General features: G+C 36.0%; 1 protein-coding gene across 3 annotated transcripts in view; it reads right to left on the bottom strand.

Moving 5' to 3' along the window:
- RBFOX1 (RNA binding fox-1 homolog 1) overlaps positions 1–26,829 on the bottom strand; it is a 936,648-nt gene that overhangs the window by 70,838 nt on the left and 838,981 nt on the right. For all 3 annotated transcript variants that reach the window (XM_075164916.1, XM_075164917.1, XM_075164918.1), the window contains 4 exons: positions 25,851–25,904; positions 22,817–22,909; positions 21,083–21,143; positions 15,165–15,218 (listed from right to left, as the gene is read on the bottom strand). In XM_075164916.1, the coding sequence (XP_075021017.1) occupies positions 15,165–15,218; positions 21,083–21,143; positions 22,817–22,909; positions 25,851–25,904 (262 nt within the window). The remainder of the gene's footprint in view (positions 1–15,164; positions 15,219–21,082; positions 21,144–22,816; positions 22,910–25,850; positions 25,905–26,829) is intronic.

Here is a 26,829-nt window from a genome sequence, read left to right as displayed (position 1 = left end):
CAGCAGACACGTGACCAGTGATACAGGATTTTCGAGATCATCAGCAGAAAGCTCCTCCTGACTCCCTCCGTCAAAAGAACCAGAAAAATATTGGTATATATATCTGAAGAGTGTATTCAGTACAGGCACACGGGAAAGCTTTGGACAGACCAGCGGCAGAAGGGAAACTGAGGCAGCCATGCTGCTAGGTGTAACGGGGGGAGAGTCGTCTGCGGTGGCTGAGCAAGGCCACACCAGGTAGCTGTGCTGCGGCAGGGCACACTGGTGTCAGCTGAGCACTGCTGCAGGATTGCAGAGATCCCCCAGACTGATTCACCGCTCATCCTTGGCGTGCAGCCTGGCAGCACGCACAAAAACATACTTTTCAAGATCAAAAAATATTCCCACCCATACTTCTCTTCCTCCAATGTTTTCTCCTACAGTCCATGATTAAGAATGTACTGTTTGATTAGGTTCTTTGTTGAAGCACTACAGTTATTTTGAGAAAATAATTATTCTAAAAATATTCAGGGCTGTGAGGAAAATGATGTGAAGTCATTAATATTTTTAGAATACCAAAAATTCAGTTCCCAGTGGTTCCAGGATATTTGACTAAAAGTATTTTTCTAATTTTTTCATACTTTCAAAAATAAACTTTTGTTTATAGTTCTTATTTACATGATTTATATAAATTAATCTACAGAGCATAAGTGGACTAGTACATCACCAATGTACTAGTGATGATGCACAGACTCCTCACTGGCTCATACCTGACATATGACAAGTCCATTGTATTTCTCAAATACTCAGGTAGCTAAGAAGTACCCAGGATTAACAACAGGAGGACTTTCCATTAAATTATAAAATCACTTCTGTTAAAAATAGATTTTAGGTTTTACTGGGCCCACTGTGTAGCCAGCACCACAGACAGCTTAAACGTAAGGATCTGGAGTAAGTTTAAAAGAATTTCTGCAACTAGTTGGAATCTCTTATGGCATCCTTTGTGGAAGCATAAATTAAAACATTTCAGCAGAAAAAAAAATCATACCATTAGTTAAAATTACGCTGCTGATATAAAATTAACAGTGTTGCAAGGCCTTGACCACAGGAATGTCACAGGAATTAGATGAAACTTTTAGAAACCTTCACTACCAGAACTGTATAAAGTTGATATATCATTACCAAGAACCTGATACTCATCTCACCTCCCAGTATAGATGGCTTTGCTCACGAACAAAAAGTTTCCAATTTACCATGCTGTTATTTATCCCCCCAGGGTTTTGGGGGATTTACAAAAGGGAAAAAGACAGAAGTTGCACTCTCTTACACTCCAGGGCAAACCCCAGCATGTTTCTAAGTGAGAAAAAGAGGAAAAACTCATTTCCTTCTTTCACTTTGGGAATCCTAAAGACCACAGCTTCATATAAAGCTCTTCAGACAGCTCCAAAGATGACAGCGGTACCACGTTCTACATAGGGTACAGCTACCTCCATCATAACAAGACGGTAATCACATAAGCATTTTCAGTGGCAGAAATTAATCAAGTCAATATCCCGGGCTGCTCTACATTGGATATTAGTGCACAGGTAGCTAAAATGAGAGTTTATAATATAGGAACTAAGGAAGTTACTACAGACAGGAGATTTAGTGAAGATTACATCACTCTAATTCATTGTGCACTTAGCTTCCCAGGTAAAGCAGCTCTTCTTTATACATATTTATTCTATTATGTTACCAATAAGAGCCTCTTACTGCTTTTGGCAACTAAGTACTACCAGTTCATACATCTATAATACTATTTACCAAAAAAACCCCAAACAAACCCACAGGAAAAAGTGAATAAAAGCTAAAAATATTTGTGTCCCATTTTGTCTGTATTATTATAAAATGTTATTTTATTACTCTAATCTAAAAGCTGCATTATTTATTAAATTCAGTGGTTGTTATTTCATTTTCCCTTTCTCCCAATACAGCTGGATGTTACATAGCCCAATCTTCTCTCAGTCATTCTGATCACTGTTTTTCTTTGTACATTTTGCAACAGCTATTATTCCTATACATTTAATTCCTCTTCCATATACAATGCATGAAGAAAACTACAAGGCTGCATCTCTCATCAACGTATCAGATTTGCTAGTGTATCAAAGATCCTCATAAACAATCCATGCCTGCTCTTGATTTCCTGTTCTAAAAGTGTAATTTAATATTGGCCTTTCCAGATAGAAATAGCATTATCTTTGTTCTGGTCTGAAATACTGTTCTATGATGGGTTATTTCAAAATGTGTCACAGAAATGGATCAGAAACACCTGACTAAAAGGCCACTCCTGTACAATAATAGCATATGTTAGCTTCTGTTGTCCCATCTGACTAGGGAATTTAAAGAGGGTCTCCTGAATACATAATAGTTGTTTTCTTAGCCCTTCATTATCTATAGTCAAGCCACATGGCCTTAGTATGATTTTAAATATGCTGTTAATTCCAAAACAAGTGCTTCTTGAGTGCCTTCAGTTATTTGGGATCTTTCCATAAATGGAATAATACTTTTTCAGATTTTAACACAACCATTCATGGATGGTTGTGTTGACACATTGAATTTTTTCATCCATAATTAACAAGGAATAAAGTAGCATCATTCAAAAAAATACACACCTCCCTTCTTCCAATATGTTAAAAATACAACCAAAACCTGTATTTAATTCCGTCAAAATTATATATGGAGTTTCACTTAAACAAGAGAATTGCATGATAGGAAGGAGAATCTAAAGTAGTTGATGTCCAAATGTGAGTTCCGTAAGTCCAAATCACTATCTTCTGACAGCAAACCTGAAATACACTGAATTCTTGAATAACCTGTGTATACTTTCTACTGGTAATGACAATGAGAATCTGTGCTCTATATGTACACTTATACTTATGTAGTAAGTCCCTGACCCACACATAACCTCACATCAGTTATTAAAAAGGGGGGGGGGGGGGGGGGGGGGGGAAGAAAAAAAGACTGGGGTGGTGGAGGTATGTGCCTCTAAGACATTTTATAAGATCTCTTTATTTTAAAATTCTATTTTAAATGACAATTTTCCTTCCATCACTTTTCTAAGCATAGTGCATATTTCTTTATTATCACCTCTCTTAGAGTGTTACCAAAACAATCAGCAAACTTAAGCAATGATTCAGGTAACAATGACTCAGGGAACAGCAATGCAACAACAAACATCATTTGTAAGCTCTCCCTCCAATTATTCTTTGCTGGTCATATCATTCCAGGCTTTTGGGAAACAGACCTCTCTCCTCTGTTATATACGTTCAGCGTCCAGTATACTAAGTCACATAGCAGGGTTGGTAGGTGTTTATATCATGTAAGTAAAAATCAGAGGAGCAACAAAGTCTGAAGCTCTGGTAAGAATTTTGTGTGAGAGTCTCCTAATTCCCCTTCTCCCCACCTCCTCCTTCTGTAGCACGTATAACTCATCACAAGGTAACAGGGATCTCTCCTTCTCCAGGACCTGACATACCATACACAACTGATCAAACTACTTACCAGTATGTATTGTGGTGTCTTAGACTGGTGTCCTGGGGTTAAACTATGACAACTGGGAAAAACCTTGCAGATAGCACAGGAGCTGGGAAGCAGCAAATTCTTTTAAGCTCTGCTCCCATGCCAACATCCTTCTCCTGCCTCACAACATGATGACTTGCTTTAAAGCTTCACCCACCCCACTTCATCAGTGAAAAGTTGAAAGGTATATCCACTATTGATCCACTAAAATTCTCACAGATTGCTTTAGGAAGAATAGCTTGACAATGCAGCATGGCATAATCACTGGTGTTTAGTAGCAAATTTAGGCTGTGCCATGGTACTGTTGGTATGTGGCAAAGTAATGCCAGCTAAAATCACACACTGTGTGACTGACTTGTTTCTATTTTCATTAGCATGCCAACCTTACCATAGATGGGCTGTATTTTGCAAGAACAATTTATGTAATGTTTCCATTCACAATGTAAAACAGTTGCAATAAACCACCCTTTCCAAATAGAATTTAAAAATAATTAATCAGCCACAGACATTCCTTGTCTTGCAACCAAAATGCAACTACTATGTCACAGAAACTCAGCTGCTGCTTGTACCAAAATACATAACAAGCCTAGAGAGTTTACCTGTGCTTGTTAGTAAATTTTTATCATTGGCATCCAAGTGGAAATCCTTATTCACATACTGTCACTAAAGAAATCCCAAACCAGAAATGCACTATGTAATCATGTAAAAAATTGGAGCGGTACTGTCAGTATTGCCCATAACTGTAACTTTCCTACAAAATATGTTTACTATATGATATATATATATATATACACACACGCACAAATTCAGGTGCACATAAATTGACATTCAGTGATATTCACTGCCATTATCTTACACTGGGAGATGCGTCCCGCTGAAGTTGTTCAGGAGCTTTGAAAATCAAATCTTTACTCCTAATCTTTCTAGGTCCTCCTAGCAGACTAAAAGGTATGTAAATGATGGTTACTCTTGGTTCATTGTAACTTGATCTTGGTTCATTTGTAACTTTGAGAAACAAACAAGAGAAATTCTGAAGTATAAATATAAACTCTGAGCTGGTATTATACTATTCTTGAAATAGGATACTTGAGAATATGAAAAATACATTTATATTCTGCCAATAACTAAAATAAGTCACATTCATACATATGCCTCACGAATAAAGACAGCAATATGAATAAAATCACGAAATAAATGAAACTGAAGCCTTTCTGCTCAAACACGAACACTACGGTTTCACCATGGCCCTGGAGGTATTACAAGTAGATGTGTTTATACTTTATCCTCTCATATTGTGTCAAGACACTATTTTCTGTGTAAATTACCTATTTCAGTAAATTGATAAGACAGAGATGCAAATCTAATGCAATTAGATGCAGAGATGCAAATTACTAATCCCTCAGTTCTATTCACTTACCCCAATGGATGTTGGTTTTAACTTACAAATAAAATTCTATCCTGAATGACAAGCTGAGAATATGAAAGAGCAAAAATTGAATCATTGTGCATAATCCTGGCTTTAGCTAGTCTATTGCTTCCCTACCCCATTCAGATTCCAGAATTTCAGGAAGCATGAAAAAAACATTACAAAAATGGTCATGCAATGTTTCCGAACTTTCCAAAACACTCACTTTTACTAGAAGCAGTTCTATGCTTGGAGATTTCCCTCAGAACAATTTTCACAAAGAAAATCTGATACCACCAAACTGACAGAGATTGTGTGCCACTGTAAAGCCCAGCTTCATCTCAGCTACCTCCACAAATGAGTAAATGAATGAAAACTCAGTATTTTGAAATTTACTGTCAATAAGTATTACAAAATGCAATTACAATGCAAATGTATTGGGGATTCTGTCATCCAATGCCCAACACGGGAAAAAAATGCAGAAGATGAAACAGAAAACATTAGCTATATGTTTGGAATACAATTCAACATACTTAAACTGCTTTAGCATTAATTTAAAGATGTAATCAAGGTGTAACACATAGCAGAGTTGTTTTCCATTCCACTTAACTGTATTAACTTTACATTTCATATATTACTTTATTAGTTTAGTTTTCAGAATAGTTTGTCTGCTGACTGTCCATCCTAACGCATGGATCTTCCTAACTTTGTTATTCTTCTAATCAGAGGATTTTTTTTCCTCTGCATAACTGCTATTAACTTACCTAGCATTGCAAATATCCCACCCAGTCCTGAACAAGCGTTTTAGTGATGACCTTGTAGTTTGTCTTAAATTTTCCTCTGAGAGATTCTTGAACCACTTCTTCTTACATATATCCATAGCTGATATTTGAAGTAGAGTCTCAGTTTATTTTATCAGACAACCACCACGCATATCATAGCCTAGACCTCAGGTCCAGACAGTGCACACCCAGGCCGACCTCTGTTGTCAAGTAATTGGTGAGACAATAGCAGTAGCTATAAAACAGCTGGTTTTATATCCTGCCTCTAAACCTACATCATACGCTACTCTGGACCAGGTTTAGTCTCATCCCCTGCAGCAGACAACCCCACCACGCACTGTTCAAAGCTGTCCAAAAGGCAATCTGTGTGACATATGACAGTCAGTGTGCACATGGAGTCTCCAGTACAGCTGCCAGTGCAGTTTCTTGCAAACAGAATCTATTTCGCATGTACTAAACCTGCTCTGCAAACCTCAAGCCAGCATGTGGCAAGTGGGGATAATTTTCAGATTTACTTAAAAACCATGCTAATGCTGCAAACTAATGTATTAACAAGAGGAGGCCAGGGAGACAGTTGTGGGGAAAAAATATCTCAGCATAATGTTTATAATTAGACAGTTTTAGACTGCTACCATATTTATTTAATTTATTTTTGGTCCATCACTAATTAGGAAGCCATAGAACACATTTTCACTAACCACCAGAATGATGTTTAAATAAGAGAAGTCCAAGCATTATTTTTGCTCAAATGATTCTCTTTGTGAGTAAAGCACAATACTTAACTTTCTTTTTAGCCCTTTAAAAATTGATCAATTCTATCCACAATAAAACATTTGAAAAAACATACAAGAAGTTAGAAGCAATGTAATAACAAAATAACAAAGAAAGGACAGTACAGCTGCTGCTTGATCAGAACGCTTTCTTTTGTTTTATTAAAGTATCATTTAAACAAACAAGGCATACTAGGTGAAATTAGGAGAAACATGGAAACATGGCCAGCAGATCAAGAGGTGTTGTTATTCCCCCAACACACACACACACTGCAAGACTGCACCTGGAATACTGTATCCAGTTTTTAAACCTACTACCAGCCACTCCAGTACCACTGAAATGTGCTAAACTGGAGAGGGTATGTTGGAGTGGAACCAAGATGGGCAGGGGTCTAGATCTCATGTCCTGTGAAGAGAGGTTGAGGTAACTGAACTTGATTAGTCTGGCAAAGAGGAAGTTAAAAGACTAACCGCTTTCTCTACTTGAAGGGAAGTTACAAAGATGATGGAGCCAAAATCTCATTGGAATGGTAGCAGATGATAATACAAAATGTCAGTGGTCAACAACTGTAGCTTGGGAGGTTTAGGTTGGACATTAGGAAAACATTTTTCACTAGGAGGGCAGTGCAGCACTGGAAAAGGTTACCCAAAGAAGATCATAAATCTCTGTCTTTGTAGATGTATACAGATTCATGGGTCACCTGATCTAGCACTGGTGTTAGACCTGCTTCAAAAAGAGATTTGGACTGCCTAACCTCCAGAAGTCAGTCCCAACCCACATTTCTATGAATTTGTTGAGAAGTGTCTGGTCCAGTGTCAAAAATCTTATTTCATGGGTGTGAAATGTCCAGGTTAGACTATGATCACCGCTGCATTCCACAATGATTATGCTAGATCTGTGGGGGGGCTGCTCAAATGTATTATACCAGCTCACTGGGGAAAAGAGAAGGACTACAGAAGAACGCTCCTTCAAACAAAAGCAGTCTTAAACCAAACAAAGGTATGTATCCGAGATGAGCAATCTGCTTGACTACAAAACTAAATGCCAAGATGTAATGTGAATACTTTAACTTGGTGGCCGTTGACTGTAACGCAAGAATGTGACCTTCATATTGCCTCTATAGTCTCAACCATCTTGCTGTCATTTGGGTGGCATTTTGACATGTTGGATATAATTAAAAAAATAAAATTTTCAAAATTATCAAAAGTGTGTGCCTAAGATAAAGTACAAGAACACAGCAAGCATGATACTTTTCTCACAGGTGTTATCCTAGTTTCCAACCATTTGCAACTCAAGGACTTCCTAAGCCCAAAGCAGCTTCTGTGTATTTAATAATGGTACAGTGGATTTCCCTCCCATGAGCTAACTATAACGTACTTTTAACACACATGGTGTTCTGTGCTAGAATAAGGTACTAAATCAAGAAAATTGCAATCATAATCACACATTTAATTATGATTATACCTAGTCCTGTATTCATCCACTGACTCAGAGAACACGTGTTAAAGCAGAATTCAGGCTTACTCATGCACAGGAATTTATCATGCCAAGCCTACCTCATACACACTGCTTTATCTTTGGGTCAGACATTATAGGAGGAGCAAGGTTACCTCAAGAAAACAAGAAATTTTCATAAGCGCTATCCAGCAGAACTACTACTGAGGAAATTTATTACCTAGCAGTTGAAAGGGAAAAGCAGGTTTTTGAGTTAGGACCTCAGAACGAGGAAAGGCATCTTACTCCTTTGTAAAAAACATGCAAGGCATACAGGAGGAACAGAGGCTAGAGAACTTTTGCCATTCATTGGCCCTACTTCCTTCCCTACAATACCTATTTAAATAGACTTCTTCTGTTCTTCTATGTATTATTTCATTTCTACACATTTTTTCCATCCCAGAACAGCTAATGTAACAATTCTTCACCTTGCCTCCCTGCCTCAACTTTGTGCTTTGTACCCGAGCCAGCTCTATCAACTTGTTGGCCCTGTTTTGTCATCTCAGAATATTCTTTGTCTACATACAGTGATTACTGATACGACTTCTAGAAAAATCTTCAGCATCTGAGATCTGACCTATCACTAGAGAATGGCATAAGGCTGCTGATACTGCACCATAGTGGGGGTGCAGCACTAACTTCCACTCAACAACTCCAAATCCATTGACTCCAAGTAGTGAGTTGGGGTCAGTGTGGTTCTGCTGTGTAGTCACCTAAGACTAGTTCAAGTGGGACATCTCAGTAGTATTAACTCAGGCTGATTTGCAGAAAACTCAAGACCTACGTCTCAGCAAGACTGTACCAACAAGCAAACAGATCCAAACACCACACAGCCCCCCCCAAACACCTCCTTTCTCCTGTTTTGAAAAAACTCCAACTTTCAGCAAATACGCAGTTTCTCTTTTTCCAGATTCTGTTTGTGCACAAATTCATCATAATCCAGTATCAAATGATTCCTCTATACCAGACTGTGGTCAAAATTCCTGAACTTTTACATTGAAGAAGCAGGAACTCCCTTCTTAACCATTCTCTATCTTCTGGTATAAAGCTCTATCTACAGTTCAAGATTTGCCATGAAATAACCAAGTGTATGGAATTTCTTTTAGAGATCACATAGGAACAGTATCAAAGCCTAAGTCTATACTGTGTTATTAAATATACATCCAAACAGAAGAAACATTTTTACAGGTAATACTGACAGTATCTCTGATTTTCTCTTTAAAATGTGCAGACTTCGATACAATGATAAATACAGGTCGATTAACCTTGCTCCAGATTTAAATGTATAACCAATTAACTAAATTAATCTTTCAAAAAATAAGAGTCATTGGCATTATTCTTTGAAAAATCTTTGTTTAGTTTCCATGATGGTATACATTTTAATGAAAAACTCATTATAACGTAGCATAAGGCATAATTAATTCTGGAAGATTTTTTTGAGTAAATAGCTAGTACAGATGCTGAATTCCATTTTTCTACTGGTTTTATTAATCTTTCATAAACCAGTATTTCCACTATAATGGCTTGTAACAGCTCCACAGAAGTTTTAGAAATGCATTAGCTGTCATCAGTGGTGTTAGTCTAACTACGATGTCATAATTTGTATGATGGTACTTTAACATTATGACTTTTGAAACAACAGTTACAGCTTTGTTTTATGCTTTGAAAAGGAGCATTTATATACAACAGATGGAATATTAAACAATAATTATTTAATTTTTCTGAAGTTAGAAAATTACTTAAACTGTTTAGCTAACAATGTTGAGAATACGTTTATATAGGAAAATCTGCTTAATCAATGGCTAAGTTCAAATCTAAGAGTATGTAATCAAATTGTAAAATGAATTCATCTATCCTGTGACAGACAGCCAATTTTCACCAAAACTATGCTTTACAGATATGGTACAGTGAACTTTTACCCTAGGATTAGAATTGCTGTGCAAGCATGTAATTCAGCTTCACAAACTCCAAACACCTTCACCGGGAAGTGTTTCTAGGGTATTTGTTGAGCTTATGCAAGAGTCACTTAAATTCAAAGAGAAACACTAGAAAGATGAAATGAATCCCAGGTGCTCTTACACTCCAGAAATAGATGCTTTAAGACATGAACAAAGAGAATCAGTGTTAGCAAACATACAGGAATCCTCTCTTCCCCTGGATTCCTCTTATTTAAGTGCATATTTATATATATAGTATGATGGTATTTCTTCACTTCTTATTTATATTTCAAAGTTTTAAACAAACTTGTGAAAGAAAGTTTGTTACAAAATCTGCTTCTTGGAGGATACTGCTAGCTTCCAAATCCATAGCATGCTAAAAAGTCCTAGGCATCTAAAACTACTCTGTCTTCTAAAGGCATATAAAACAGTCAAAAGCACAAGCTCTTCCCCTTTCTTTCATTTTAACTGATGGGGAAAATTTTCTAAGCCACCTTGGAATGATAACTACTAACTGCCCAAGAAACTGGGTGCCTACAATAGTCCTCACTGGGTTAAGACTATTTATGAAGTGAATACAACTACTCAGCTATGTAGGATGACTCTTGAAACAAGCTTCTGAAAAACTTCTAGCACTTCATGACTATTCAGGAAAAATAATGCGTAATTAATCACTTAAGTAAAATGAGAATGGGATCTCTATTACTTGTCATTAAGCTGTGCTCCATGGTTCTAATGGTTCTAATGGTTCTAATGGTTCTTCTTCATTAGTCTTAAGTCCTTTCTTTCTCCACTGCCAACTTAAATTTTGAAATTTTTAAAATATTGTTTGTTGGTTATGACCAGACAAGAATATTTTCTCATGTGGGTCACTGTGAATTCAACTGTTCTCTGAAAGAAGATTCACTAGATTTCCAGGTAGTCTCTGTAACATCTTTTCCCCCATCTTGCATACTGGAACTGTCAAAAAGAAGCCTCTCCAACAGGTATGCCCCCTAAAATATATTTTCTGCCATTTACAAGGACAAAGTCTTTTAAAATGGGCTTACTGTGTCTCAAGCTATCTGCTTTAAAGGACTGATATATTGTAGTAATATGGGTGCAACAATATTCTACATTCCATTAAGGAGAGTGCAAGAGATTGCTCAAAAATTCATCATTCAAAAAAACAAAAGAGAAAAAAAAAGAAAGATCTGCAATAACTGAAAGGAACAACATGGAACTTCACTTTCAGACTGCCCAAGGCTGAAAGGAAGGCTATGTATTACAGATAAAATATACACTATATAAAAATACATAAGTAGGTAAAAATGACATTATAACAAGCCACGGAAACAAAGAATGTAACAACCTACGGTAAGAAAGTACCAGAGTACTCCTAGTAAAGAAACCAAACTGCAAATCTGTATTTTGCCAGCCATAGATGACTGTATGGGGGAAGATAACAGCCTCTAACTTAAGATAGTAAAATTATGGGTCACTGTGGGATGGATTTAAAATTGCATGGATATACAAATAAATGAAAAATTTGTCCCAGTTTACATGAAGGCTTTTTGAGACGAATCACACAGTGCTTCTTACAAATTTCCTCATTAGGACCTGCCCAAGAACTTGATAAATAGTTTACCGGAAAAGATAAGCTGAAATGGAAAGGATAACCTCATTAAGCAGTTCTGTCTCATAAGGAGGAAAAGCACCTTAAATAGTATCCTTTTATTTACTAGAAGGAGACTGTGTGGACATAAGTCAATGTTTTTAAAATTACCTATCAATTATGACATATGGAAAAGTGGAATTCTGTGAAATGCTCAAAATGCTAAATGAAAAAATCACTGTCCTTTTGTTTTCTATGAAATGTCATTTTGGGACTTCCCAGCGGACCTGTGGGAAGGGCAGGAGGTGTGCCGGTCAGCCCGTTCACCAGCACGTCCGCAGTCAGCAGCTGTTAGGGAGACTTGCTAGGCCTCGGAATTACAACAGCAGTCCTCAAATCACACTTCATGAACATGCCACTGAAAATCCGTATTAATGCTACCACGTGACCTAAATAGCTGTACTTGTGGAGCGTTCTAATTTACTACAGAATGAGCATTTCAAAGTCAGAAAAACGGTCTTAGAAGGACTACTCAGGAAGAAACTCTATAGAGTTTTGTAAATATATAGTATTTTCCAGTCCCCAAGTAATACTTTTCTTACATAGTGTCTGTTGTGCATCTGCTATGTATCTTGTAGTCTCCATTTTTAGCTGTCATGCATTTCCTCAATAAAGGTTTTCTTTTACAGAAGTGTACACTCAGAAAAAAAAGCAGAGCTATAACAATCATGTCACTGGTCCTACTGTTTACCATTATCTTCAAGGTTTTAGGGTTGATTTACATAGCGTTCCTCCCTATTTGACTTTAATTGTCTGCTTCAAGTTGTCAGGACATAACTATATCTTAGATTTGCATTGCATTAGGGGATCTTTTCCTTTCTCTATTGATCTTGTCTTACGGAGTAATTTAACTCAATTCTAATTTTCTTTTGCATGCGGGGTGCTCTCTATCCAAGGAAGTGAGTTATGTGTATTCAAGTGGTGCATCTTATGAATCTTGTTAAGCTTTACCGCCTTATAGCCCGCACTGATGGAATATTTAATCACAGAAATGAGTTGGCAGATATGATGTACAATACGGTTAAGCCTTGCGGCGTGAGTCTTCACTGGCAATTGAGAAACGGGTGAATTTGCCATTCATCAGTGCCATCCTGACAGCTTTGTATAACCTCCTGTTTTTTTACTTATTTATGAAGATTAAAGGTACTTTAAATCAACAGTTTCTCTGCAAATGTATCATCTTTATTTCAGAAGTGGCCAAATTTTTCATCATTTATTAGGAGCTAAAGGAACTTCTTGCACTGTCTGTGAAAGAGTTGGTACACTTTTAACATGACAGTGTTGGAGACAATAATTAAACCAAATAACTAGAACTTTGACTGTCTTAAAAATCATATTTCTAATTTTATAATCTTCAAAAGTGCAATTGCTTCTTCTCCAAGTAAGGTGGCTGGAGGGAATGCAAAAGGAAAGATATGTCGCAGTATTCTATTACAGCATGCTCTTTCACTGTTTCATTTTCTAACAACTTTAAGAGATCTGCACAGAGCTCTTTTTTTTTTTTTACCTAAATTGCTTAAAAGAAAGTTTAAATGTCTGAGAAAAAATTACTTTTAGGCAATACAGAAAATATGCACTTGATATGCATTTTAAAAAAAAAACAAAACTGCCTGCATGTATAAACAGAAAAAAATCTGAAATACATGAAGTATCTTGATAGAACTTTCTGCATAGGTGTGGTGGAGTGCATGTCATAATTCATAAAATTAAATTAATACTCTTCTAATGGTAATTAAAGATTCTCATTAAGAAGGGCAAACACCTCCCTTGTGTTGGCAATAAAAATGCACTTGGGACTTTAGGAGGTTATACAAAAAAATCAATAACCTGCCATTTTATAATTAAAAGACAAAATAAATGTTAGGGAAAAGTCCAGTAAATTAGGAAAATTACCTTCAGGAGAGATTGAAAATATTGATTTTAATTTACAAACTATGTGAACTCTTCATGCCCTACTTCATGAGACAATTATAAGTCAGATTGTTAATTCTGCATACATATTAGAAAATTGATTACTGTACTATAGGAATATTATTATATTTGTCATTAACACAAAGTCATTTATATAAAATGACTAATAACTCTGACTTTCTAATTTATGCAGGTTCAGGGTTGGTTCACTAACTACTCAAACGAAATCAATGTTAAATTCCTGTTTTCAATGTAGACATACATCAAGGAAGGAAATAAATTCTGCCTACACTAAATGTTGCAATTCCATGAATGCCAAGTTAGTATTTTTATTATACTGTGCCACTTTTACCCTAAACGGGACATTTTTATCTATCTTAATAGATGGCACTGGATGTATTATAGGCAGCTTTTTTAAAATAAATGTCTGTTTGTAACAGTAGTCCTATTTAACAATTTTTATCTCTTCAAGTCCTTTGAACTGGAGAAAGTTTTTCAGCTTTGTCTAGTGGAAGCTTGAATATCTCCATGAATGGAGATTCCCCAGCTTCTGTGGGCAACCTCTTCCCATGCTTAACCACCATCTGTGAAAAATACTTTCCTAATATCTGTTCTTTACCTGCTGTAAAGAATATATTCTACAATATACCTCTTTATTCTCAATTACCTAAGTGTGTGACAATGGACAAATATCTTTGTTTTTTAAAACATGATTAGGTATTTGTAACCAGTATGCACACTCCCAGACAACTAAAAAACAGATCCAAATGGAAAACTGAAAAATTCCCAGAGTTTCCCATGCAAGTCATGGAAGACTCATATGATTTTGGAATCTAAGAAAAGAAGGCAACTTTATTACCTATTAGAAACATTTGGATTTACAGTGATTATTTCTGTCTTAGATGTAAATTATTAGCTTTCAAAAAATGCTTTTTTGGACTTGCTAGTGATTATGTTATGGGCAGGATTCAAATTCCTCTGAAATCAGCTGGATTTTGGAGTACAACCCTGTTTTCAACACTGTGGCTAAAGCACATTTAGAAACTGTTGCTAGCCACGACTGACTTCCAGCAGAAAAAGACTGTATCTTATTACCTGCAAATTGTAACCGGGATCAGAATTCAGTCTCAGAGAAGACTCAAGTAATAATATAGATTTAAAATACAAAAATTTTAGGAAACTGAATAACTAAATATAAAATTTAAAGAAAAATGTTCAAGAAAAAAATTATGAACGCAGATGCTCTATACCTATGTGTGTCTATGTACATGTATATACACAAAATATATATTTATAGATAGATTTTGTTGTTGTTGTTGCTCACTAGGCTTAAATAATTCCTGGAGGAAAGTGACTGTACTGAAATATAAAATAAAATAAGATATAAATAAAATATAAATAAAATAAAATCTCATGTAAGACTGGGATATTACAGTACATTTCATGTTATACTATCTACTTTCCAATAAAAAGGTATTCATATATCTTCTATATAAACTTTAATATGCCCAGGTAACTTAAAATTCTGCATCACAAATCTGTAAATGACTTGCAGATAATGTAAATCAAACAAAGAAACCAAACCTCACACCAAATGCATATTCTGTACTTTTGCATGTTTTAAAGAATACTAAAATAAAATATGGCATGGATAACTATAGCGTAATCCTTACCTGCATAGAATTCTGGACTATAAACTGCACCAACAACTGGATTTAATTTCCAGCCTGCAGCAAACATAAAAACATAACGGAGTTAATATTGCAATTAGTGACAATAATAATTATTAGTTTTGTGTAGAGGTATACAGATAAAATGGCTTCAAAAAAGGTCATTTTAATGAAAGTTTTATAGGCATCTTAGATTATCAATCTTTAATATCAGACTCTGAAATATGGAAATAAGTGATGAAACAAGGCATTTTCTGGACATGTAGTACTGGAGCAAATTATCAGGTGAATTAACTTGACTGCATAGTTGCAAGTTATTCCCTTAAGTTATGGAATTAAGTCAGAACTAATTCAGGTATCCCTACATCATGAAGTACCAGAGTAGATCAGTTCTCTTTCATTGCTTTAACGCTCTCGTTACAAGCTAGAGAGGCCAAAACAGTTCATTTGCTGAACATAAATGTTTTTGATAAGCATGTGTCAGTGTAGGTAACAAGGCAATCAAATAATCTGAGCATTTTGATTCTACTCTGGGAAAAATGAAAGCGTAGACTCTGTATGGAAATGTCTATTGTGACATGAAAGAGATTTGCACACTGTGGGATCCCAGTCAAATGCCAGAGACTTTCTTTCCATTTGCAGTTGTACATCAGACTGTCTGCACTGAAACAGGACAATTACAGGCACGCACCGAAAGGGACTGTGCTGCCTGCCTTTACAGCTGATAAATGCTGTTAGCATATTGCTGTAAAGTGGCTGGCGTGTCAGAAAATGCTGCAGTCACATTCTGCAAAGCTCTTAAGTGGTACAAATGCAGCCACGGCCTTTGTCTTAAATAACCACTGCCCTCCCACAGCTGGCATAAAACCAAGGCAGAGAACCAACAGATATTCTGTACCGTGTGTTCTGGCCAAACTCCAGCTAATTGCTGTTGTGTCCTTACAGCCGACGCGGCATTTCCAGGTGAGCCTGGAGTGCGCAGGCTCGCTGCAGAAGCAGGGCCTGTGTTCAACACATATGTGATGCTAAAGACAACAAGGCTGAAGGAACTGAAGTGGAAGGGGTAAGAGAACAGCAGGAGAAAACACGGGCAAACTCATTAGCATTCTCAGCTGTGGTAAAGTGCCAATTACTGTGTTTTGCTCAGCCACAGGTAGATCCACTCCTAGTTAACTCCAAACTCCACAGAACATCCCCCCACCCACACTCTTTTTTCTTTTTTTCCTTTTTTTTTTTTTTTTTTTTTTTTTTTTTTTTAAGTGCTTGAACAATTATTTGAACTACTGGGACTGAAAAATTAGGGGTTTTCCAAAAGCACACTTGAATCGGAGGAGTGGGAAGTACCATTTGTAAATGGGAACAAAGAAAAAAACCTGAGCAAAAGCATCTTGCGAACTCAAGAACTATAGTACTTTAAATAGATCCTATAACTATGCTGCTGGAAACAAAATACAATCAAGACAGGAACAACAAGGCTTTTCAAAATTAGAAGAGCCAAGATTAGAAGAATTTAAATGCAAACTGTATTAAGGCTTGTTTCTGCCTTGGCCATATCATGTAATGCAAAAGTACAGTTGAAGGTCATAAAACCATATGCATTATAAGATTGAAAAAGTGTAATACAAAATCTCAATAATAACACAAAAGAAAACTATTCCTACCCTTTAAAAATGCTGCTATCTCTATCTGATGCTCAGAAACTATAATTAACTGTTTAGTAACAGTGTTTTTGAAATGCAACTCATTAATAAGTTCAAACAGAGTAAAGAGCAGCATTGCATGCAATTGCTCTGCAGAAGTAATTGCAGTTGCTATACATACCTAAAAGACAATTACGGAAGCTGAAAAATGGCCAAGCAAGAAAAGTTTAAATTACTTTCCTCCTGAAAATATCACAGGATTTTTACCTGACCCTGACCCTTCAATTTTACATACTACAGGATTATATTCAGAAACGTGGTGGTGTAACAAATACTCTTAGCCAAATTTTGTGATATAAAATCATCCAAGTTTTTAAATTTCAGTAAAAATCTAACTTTTCATAGTTTAGGGAATATTTACTATTTCAAATTCATTACTTCCTCGAAAGACCACTGATCGACGCCATCCAAAATGAAAGATGGGGCTGAATTTCAGATCTGTCAGCTTTTGCTGTCAAAGCAGCTGACAGACACCTCTCAGCTTCTAAGTTCCACTGAGAGCGCCACAATTTGTCTGAGAGAAAGAAAAAAATCTTGGAAGCTGCAGATTGCTCTTCACAGCTGAAAGCCACTCTCATCTTTCAGCTCCTTCCCTCTCTCGCAGTGATGGCTGTCTCGTCTAACTTTTTGAAACTTATACAGGAAACCGTGAAAATAACAGTAATTAAACTTAGCTTTATCTTGTCAGCAGCAATGTGCTGGCCCATAGCTGTGTGGGTTAATCAAGTGTGATCGGAGCTGATGTACCCGAGCGAGCATCTGCCAAGTAACCCTACTTCAGCAGCCGGAGGAGGCAAATTCTCTGCAGTGGGTGTAATTTTGTGCATTTTTCTTACTGTCACAATATTAATCTCCTCAAGTTGAAACTGTAAAAGCTCAAAACTTAAAAACCAAACACGGAAACAAACAACCCCTCTGCCTGCCCCAAAACCCCGCACTGTACAGCCATCGAAAGAAATACAGGTTAAGGACGCTAAAGGGAAGGAAACCACCTCACTGCGCAGTGTAACAAGCTTGGGTAGAAAGCGGGGCAGAGCAATGCAGAGAGGACTATTTCACTTCACAGGCCGGAGAGGCACCCGTGGCCGGAGGAACGCTTTGGCGGGAAAGAAGCCCTGTGACACCCTTCGCTTCCCTCCTGTTTGCAGAGGGGAGGAAGGGGGAGTGGGAGGGGATTTAACTGTGGTAATAGTCTCTAGCTGTGAATTTGAATCTAAGTTTAGAGCAACAGAAGGTCCAAATTCAAGACACCACAAGTTTAAACTTGAAAACGTGTGTAGCCCTCTACTGATCTCTGTTTCATGTTCCTCATTCATTGCCACAGTTCTCTGAATCCGCTTGCACATCATTCTCTGTTCCCTACAACTCTTGGATGAGCATCCTGAGTTGCAATATGGGCATCAGAAGAAAGTATAACTGCGAACAGGATAGGCTGGAACATCTAAAAACGTCTCTGAAATATTTTTGCCAACAAGTAGAACTCCTGACACTGAATTTATTTGCAAAGAAAAGGCAGTTCTATCGCCAAAGCACATGAGGTCAGCTATCAAAATCATCCCGTCTGATAAAAAACTTGCACAAAAAAAGCTCTCCTAGCAACTGAGCATTTATTAACTGCTCATTTCAGGAATCATCAAGAGTCACTGGAAAGCATACTTATTTCAAAAACCATCTAGGACACAAAAGCAAACCACTTATTTGAATGAAGCTGGATATATTAAAAAGAAGTCTAGGTTTTTGTGCTTTAAGATCTACTGACTTTTGCAATCATATTTACAACATGAGCCCTGTTATCAACAAACCAGCAGTATTCAGGAATGAAAGACAAAACAGAGTGTATCTTATTTTTAAATTATAATAAATATTATTGCCTGATGTTTTCATATCATACAGCATGTGCCCCAATTATGTTTTGAATACCTGCCAATAACATGTCAGTCACCACATACTCTTTGAAACATAAAGCCACATATTAAAAAAGAAGTGGCTCTGAAGAGCTAGGCACGTGCAAACAAAAAGGTTTTGCGCCAGAAGCACCTTGCAAATGTTAATATGCTTGTAGAAGAACACAGACAAACTAGCCTTATATTTTATGTAGAAGATGAGATCTTTACTTTAGACAACAATAATCTTTAATAATCAGCTGTAACACTGGTTAATTCCTGACAAAACGATAAAGAACTAGAATCATACAATGCCAGGATGACTGATAATAGAAGCACTGATTAAACTAAATGAAGCACCTTGCATGTCTACACTTCATTCCTTGTCGCTTGTAATGATTATGCAAGAACATGATTCTCCTTGTGTGTTCATTTTAGGGGATCTCAGACATTAAAAAAAAAAGTTAAAAAAATCAAAATGTATGAACTACAACCAGAGTTTGCCTTGGTAGATACCCATCAAAAGGTGTGCAAAAGAACATCCTGCATGCAACACCTTGAATGTATGGATTCACAAACATAAATGATAATTTTTATGCACGAAACAGTATGTTTCATACTTTTGGTGAGATCTATTCCAGATGGAACAGGATGGAAAATGACAGACACAAAACACTTCAAGTGGGAAACACTTAACAGCAGATATTAATAAATGTTAACGTATGACATAAGTAATCCTGCGGTGCAGGACACAGAGGTGAATATCCTCTAAACCCAGATTCCTAAAAATCTCACATCCCTATTTCCAGCATCCCCTTCCTTCAGCACTGGTGTGCTGATATGTAATGTGTTACTTGCTAATTAACAGTTTTGTAGCCTTAGGATAATATGAATACAAAATATACATCGTCATTTATAACAAAACTACTTTTATCCTTTTATCATTACAATATGGCAGACAAAGTTCATAGTATCATATGCATATAGTTAATTTAGCTCCTTGCTGCAACAAAATCTTGTTATGTGATCCAGTCAAGCTTCGTGTTTCTTTCAACTAGATTCACTGAGATGTTTTTAAAGCCAGTAAAAATGAAGGAGATTTTCCCATCTGCATCATTTGCCAAGCTCCACATTTACATACAAAATGAGGAAGAAAACAGTTTCTGAGAAAGCATGAGGAATTTCAGACTCTTCTTCTCCAGATCATTTTAACTAGCTCAATTATCACACGTCAAATGAAAACCATCACTGTATTTTATTTTTACTGTGGTAGGAAAAATAATGACTCTCATTAAAAAATAAAGCCAGTGTTTGGCCTGGGTTTTAGTAAAACCTCACTAATGAGACCTCAGATATCGAAGATAAGATCCGTTATATTTCAAAATGGAAGAGAGTCTAATCCACCTGTGGAAAGCTTTACTGCTGTATGTGCAGATTTCACCTGCTTTCTACTGGGTGGGAAAAACTAAATTAAATTGAAAAGCAAATAATTATAACTACACAGTCTAGTAAAACTGGAAAACGTAACTGCAATTAAATGCAATTGATGTATTATTGCTTGATGTTGATGTATTATCGTTTGATGTTGTTGAGTTAGGAACTTGTTAGAATTTTCTGAACTAGCAAATGCAAACAACTCAAGCACATCATCAAACACTGCCAAGGAAACATTTTTAAAATGTATTGCTTCCAAACCCCTCAAATATCTATGGATTATTTTTCTATCATTAGTATACAACATTATACCAACTTAGGTCAGTATTAGAATGATTTTTTTTAGATAGCTTGGAATTTAGATTTTTCCAGGGGAAAAAAGCTGGAAGCAGCACCCAATTACAGTTTGCCCTTTACTTCTAACAAACTGTGGAAAGAAGACACAGAAAATCATCTTTGACTAGATGCGTGTCTTGGTACTATAAAGTATCTCATGCCTGACAGAGACAGGCATTCTTCTTACTGGTGTCCCTACCTCCATCACCCAAGCGAAATTGAATCCTCTGATTAGTTCGTTCATCGCAACGTTAACAAAGCTAGAACGCTCTCCTGTCAGGTATATTTTCCTGTACAAAAGCCACTGTGGTTAAACCCTCAGATTCCGATCAGGCAAAAGGATGCATGCTACGCCCACATGGCTGTGAATTAGCTGAACTCTACACAGATGGAATTTATGCCCAGCCATATCACATTGTAGGTCGCTGGACAAAGCCTGAGCCCAAGGAGATGCAGGAGATGCAGACTATGACACTTCATGAGTAGATGAGCCCACCCATTCAGCAGAAGAGTGAGGTTTCACATGCACCAACATTAAAACAAAGCGACTGAGATCTCATGCACTTACCATTCGTGTAAGGGTTGACGGTCTTTTTATTTGTCATTACACGTGCTGTTGCATTATTTACCTAAGCACATAGAACACTGGATTAGAAAGGGTTACAGGGAGGGTCCATGTTACTATTAAATGCATGCATTATTACTGCTATTAGTCATGTAAAAATAAAATGCAATTTAATTTATAGAAGGCAACAGGTGCATAACAAAATCATACTATTTATAATTACATTTACTTTCATAACCATTTTAACTTACAAATCATTTCAATAAAGCAACATCATATCATTTAAACTTTAATAAAAAGACATTAAAAGCAAATTAAAAGGTACTGCATAATTTAAGACTTAAGAGCATGCTTGTATTCCATGATAACACTGATACAATAAATACTCAAAACAGAAAAAAAGATTATATGAAGGAACATGCAGTGGAGTAGAAGGGAAAGAGACAAGGTACAAGGAAACAAAGAAAATGTCAAAAAAAGGGACAAACGAATTTTAGCAGTGTGCAACATAACCCTTTAGAAGAGAAGTACCATTGGAAAAGCAACATCTAGCATTCAACACTTGGAACAAGAGCCTTTTTCATTGCAAGAATTAACAAAATCATTCAAGCTTTAAAATCACAGCTAACAAAAGGATAAAAAGAGGGTGCATTATTTAACACAATATGGAGTTAACAATCTGAGTAAGATGTGCACGAAGTCATATCCTCAATCCAATCAGTGCCTCCCAGGCTTGCTTAAAACGTACACTCAATTACAGGCGTACCAATATAGAAAAAAATGTAGCATCAAGAAAACTTAATACAACAAGTCAAAAAAATTCACGTGGTATATCAGCGCTAAATACGTGAAACGGCAGATGGACTTCTCCACTTACCATTCAGCACCATCGCCAGCATGGGTATGTATACAGTTACCATGGTTACTGAGAGTTTGGTGAGGGCCCTAAGCGCTACCGTCGAAGGGGGAAAATGAAAAGGCAAAATATGCAACATCTTACTCAAAAGACGACAGCATTTTCAATTGGTATTTTTTTTATTCTAACAAATACGACTGAGGCAGTATTGAAGGGGATCCAGTGGTACTAAAACGCATTTGTGTTGGTTTTTTAATAGATATGAATGGCTCAGGCCATGCAGCCAAAGTAGCCTCATGGTTTCATTACAAATTAAATGTTAAAATCGGTCGGTCTCTAGTCTGGCTTTGTTTCTTTTTCTTGTACATCTTTTGGATGTTTCTTTCCCAATCTGAATTTTTTGAAAGCCACTGTGGATCCCGCATCAACCCTGCAGAAAAAAAAAAAAACAAACCAAACCAAACCAAAAAAAAAACCAACCTTTTGTTTGTTTTTGTTTTGTCTGTCACACTTTTTTTTTTGTTGTTCTCAATTTTTTTTTCTTTTTTTTGTTGGCTGGTTTTTGGAATCTACTGCACCCATTGATTTACAAAACATCCAAAATAATAACTTCAAAATACTAAAGCTTTCATTTTTTTTTTAATTCTGTCATCCACCTTTCAGCAATAATGACAATAATAATAATAATTACAAAAGAAATAATAATAAAAAACCCAAGTAAGGCCAGATTCTCTCTCTTTATATATAAATATATATATATAAACAATGGGAAGGGGAAAGGGGAGCACACAGAAGACACCAATGATGCATCTGAAACAACAAATGAGAGTGAAGCAGACATTTATAAAAAAGATGAAAAGGAAAATATTTTGAACATGCACCTCGATTTTACGGCCCTCTACCACGGTGCCGTGTAATTTCTCCCTCGCCCTGTCCGCATCAGCACTATTTTCGAAAGTTACGAAACCAAATCCCTGCATGCAGGAGGGAGAAGGGGGGAAAACAACATGCACATTATTATTTCAGTCAATGACCACTTGTTTGCTTATGTTCTCTCTCTTTAATTTAATATTTTCTTGTCCTTGCTTCATTTCTGTAACATGCAAATTAGAAAAATTATAATTGTATTGAGATGTGCAATAAGTAAGCGACAAATGTGAACAAATTTTTTCTGTCATCAGTTAGATAATACCCTCTGAGAAATTCAAAGAATGATACCAAAAATACCTTTCTACATGTCACTACACAGGAAAATAAATCTAACAATAAGAAAATGAAATTAAAATAAATTACAGTGTCTTCACATAGAAAAAAATGAACTAATGAGAAAAGAAAATGAACCACATTTTAATGACATGCAGATATCTCAACGAAATAAAAAACATGTGCACAAAATTCAACACTGAATGTCAATATACTCTAAAACATTGCCTACTTAATCATGCTGTTGTGATCATAAGAAACATTGTTCCCATGCAACACTAGGGTAACTTAAACTTTTGTCAAACTATACAGCCTTTACTTATTTTTTTATAAAAGAAAAAAAGAAAATAAAACCACCAACAAAACAAAAGTACTTTTAGAACAAAGTATAAACTTTCTTATATTAACAGATCAAATAAAATCACATGATGTGAATAGAAAAAGAAACTCTGATAAAGGAATAAAAATGCAAACATTTCAAATAAGTTTAACTGGTTCATTTACTATTTATGTATATTACTTTCCACATATAGAACATGCAACTGGTAAAACTCCAGAATCCCGTGTTAGTGGGACAGGAGAATACCCGACAAATATGAAATTCTGCCTATGACAAATGCTTTGCTTTACAATATTAGGCTAAACAAACATTTCCAATCCTACTAAAATTCTTTTTATTGTGCTAAGTTAAATTAAACACTGTTTACAATGGTAAATATTTTTTAAAAAATCAGACATCGAAAAACATTTTAGAAACATACACCAACCCTTTGAAGTAATTCTTACATTAGCATTACAATGCCTTCGCATGCTTTCCCAAAATTATCCGAACAAATAAGCTTCTATATCCTTGGTGTTTCATAACAAGAAACATTTGCAAGTTACAGCTGGCGGTTTTATAAAGACTAGGCATTGCTGCACATATTTGAAGTCCTACTACAACTTTTTCTTTACTGTTACTTTAGCTTGAACTATGGAGTTAAAGCTTTCCTCTGTTCTGTTCCTCAGCAATAAGCCATGCATCATGTCTCCTCATTCTCCAGTCCATTCGCTAAGTTTTGTGGTCAGTATTCACTCACTTACTCTCTGCAGTTCTACCTATTATGTACATAGTGACTGATTAAAAAAAAAAAGAAAAAAAAAAGAAAAAAAAAGGAAGTGAAGATATTTATACATTTATTTATACATTTTATACAAAGAAGAGACCAAATATGAAACTAAGGCAAAACTGACACCAAGCATTGAGAAAAACAACGGATATGAACCACAAAATTAATTAATCTACAAAAAGAGTTAAGAAACTATCAGGATCATTATGCAAGTTATTTGGTTATTCTACCTACTCAAAGAACACATTTAGTTATGCCAGTTTATAACGTAGAAAGTGACATTTACATACAGTAGCAGTTTATGTTCCATTCTCTTCAAAGTAGCTTAAACACATTGTCTGTTGCTCTTTTTTTTTTTTCTCTTTTAAAGGCACGCTGAAGCCTGAGCTCAGAAGTGCTCTCAGCAGTTCCACTTCTAGCTGAAGCTGTTCTCAGAACACCTGATTCCACATATTTTCTCCACTCTGCCCTCCACAGTTTTAGCACAAAGCCACGACCTCACTTGTCACAAGACACTGAGGATGTAACTCTCTTCCCCAAAGCACCAGGAGTGTTCAAGAGAAAGTAAATCCCCCCTCATAATCCCTATGTTTTAGATGCCTGCACAGGCCTTTCTTATACCTAAACTCATCCTCAACTTTAAACTTTTATTTCTTTTTCAACTGCTCCCTCCCATCTTGTATAAGCTCTGTACAAAAAAGCTCACAAATTAAGATGCCATTACTAAAATTTCACAGCAGAAAACGTCACTGAAACCATCGATCCAACAGTGTGTCTATAAGGAAAAGAATTCCATCGCTAATAATAAATCATATATGAGTTACAGGAAGACTGAAGCATTGGTGGATAAACATTCTAGTGTGTCTGACATGGGACGAAAAGGAAAAAGATATCATGCCTGTGACATACATATAAACCCTTATAATGCAGCTGATATCATAGGTGAAGCGTACTGGGCTACAGTTTTGCAGCAGCTAACGATGCTAATGCAGTTATAGCCATTCTATCTTGCTTTATTTCTTAAATATTGAATAAATTGAAGTATGCATTTAAGGCAAAGTAATTTTCAGAAAAAATTAAATGTTTGCAATACAGTTAGAACTCTTTTAATCAAATAAATGTTAAATAGATTGTTTTCAAAGGGTTGGTGTACTGAAGCTTTAACTAAAGAGGAAAACATCTGCACTTAGATAATCTAGAACAATCACATATTTTCTCAGCTAATTACTAAAGAGGATAGTTATTAGGTATTCATTATCATCTTTCATTTCATACCTGTACAAACCTTCCTACAAATATCTGTAAGTATGGACTCATCTTGTAAAATAAACAAGATAATTACCATTGAAGAATAAAGACAGCAGAAATCAACGTTCCCATAAAACAGATGACATTTTGGAGTAGCTAAAATTACCCCTTAAAAAGATACAAAATGAGTCCAAAGATTTTCATGCTGCTTAGGAAACTGAATGACAGCTCAGAAGATGTTTTCACTAACATGGAATTTCAGATGTTATTTTTACAGCAGTGCAGTTGTTTCCTTTTACTCATATAAATATTTTAAACAAATTTTAAAATTCCATGGGTGAATTTAACTGCTTACCTTTGAGCCTCGCTCATTAAAAATAATTTCAACATCTAAGATTTTACCAAATTGCTGCAAAGAAATAGAAAAGTTACATGAAAATAAGATAACTTCAACACTTCTATCACATACAGTACAAGTGTTTGTTTCAGAAAATGGTGCACCACATAAAAAAGTTAAAGAATATAAAATCAAAGATAGTCAAGCACCAAAAAAGACACACTGAAGAGGAGCCAGATCAATATTACAACTAAATTGTACATATCATTACACTTGTCCCTATCATTCCACATATGCATTTATGAACTTTAAGTTCAGTGAAACCACCTGACAAAGAGGAAATTATCATTAAACTGTGATCACTTTGAAGTGAAAGTCCCAAGTTTCTTTTTTTAAATTTTGTCTTTGCACATAGTAGGTTACTTGTCATCCATCCAGTCCAGCTGCCATCACCGTTTTTTTTTCATATGTAATAAGCTATTGGTTAATTTGCTTGGAGTGTAATAAACATCACTAACAAGACAGGATTAAAAGCTGCATGAACATTGTCGCCCTCTGGTCATCCTTCCCTCTGAAGGACCTTTGTTTCGGAAGACTTTTTGCAGCTGCTTTCCAGGACAGGTAAAGGAGTTTGGTTACTTCTACTTTACAGGAATAAGATTAAACCAGCTGGGAGTTTTGTCACTGGCCTCAAGGAGTGAGGATTTCTCTCCACCCTTGCTGAATAGGGATAACCATCATTCCCTAAGCAACTCTTTGTCTTACTAGAGTATAATTTGGAAAACTGGAATGGATACTTACTTGTTGGGGATTTTTCCCTGCTCAGAATTGCACTTTCATTATAATGTTAGTAGTAACTGTTATTACTATTGACCTTACAATAGCACTCACAATCATCTAGGCATTGTTCACACACACAATACTTGACCCCAGTTGCTATCCCAAAGAAAAAGGCTCTATTGGACTTGCCTTAGTAAAAGAATAAATGTTTGACTCG

The sequence above is a fragment of the Calonectris borealis genome, chromosome 16 (assembly GCF_964195595.1).
Source record: "Calonectris borealis chromosome 16, bCalBor7.hap1.2, whole genome shotgun sequence".
Lineage (NCBI taxonomy): Eukaryota > Metazoa > Chordata > Aves > Procellariiformes > Procellariidae > Calonectris > Calonectris borealis.
The sequence above is the reverse complement of the archived record's forward strand: the minus strand, read 5'-3'. Positions and strand labels throughout refer to the sequence as shown.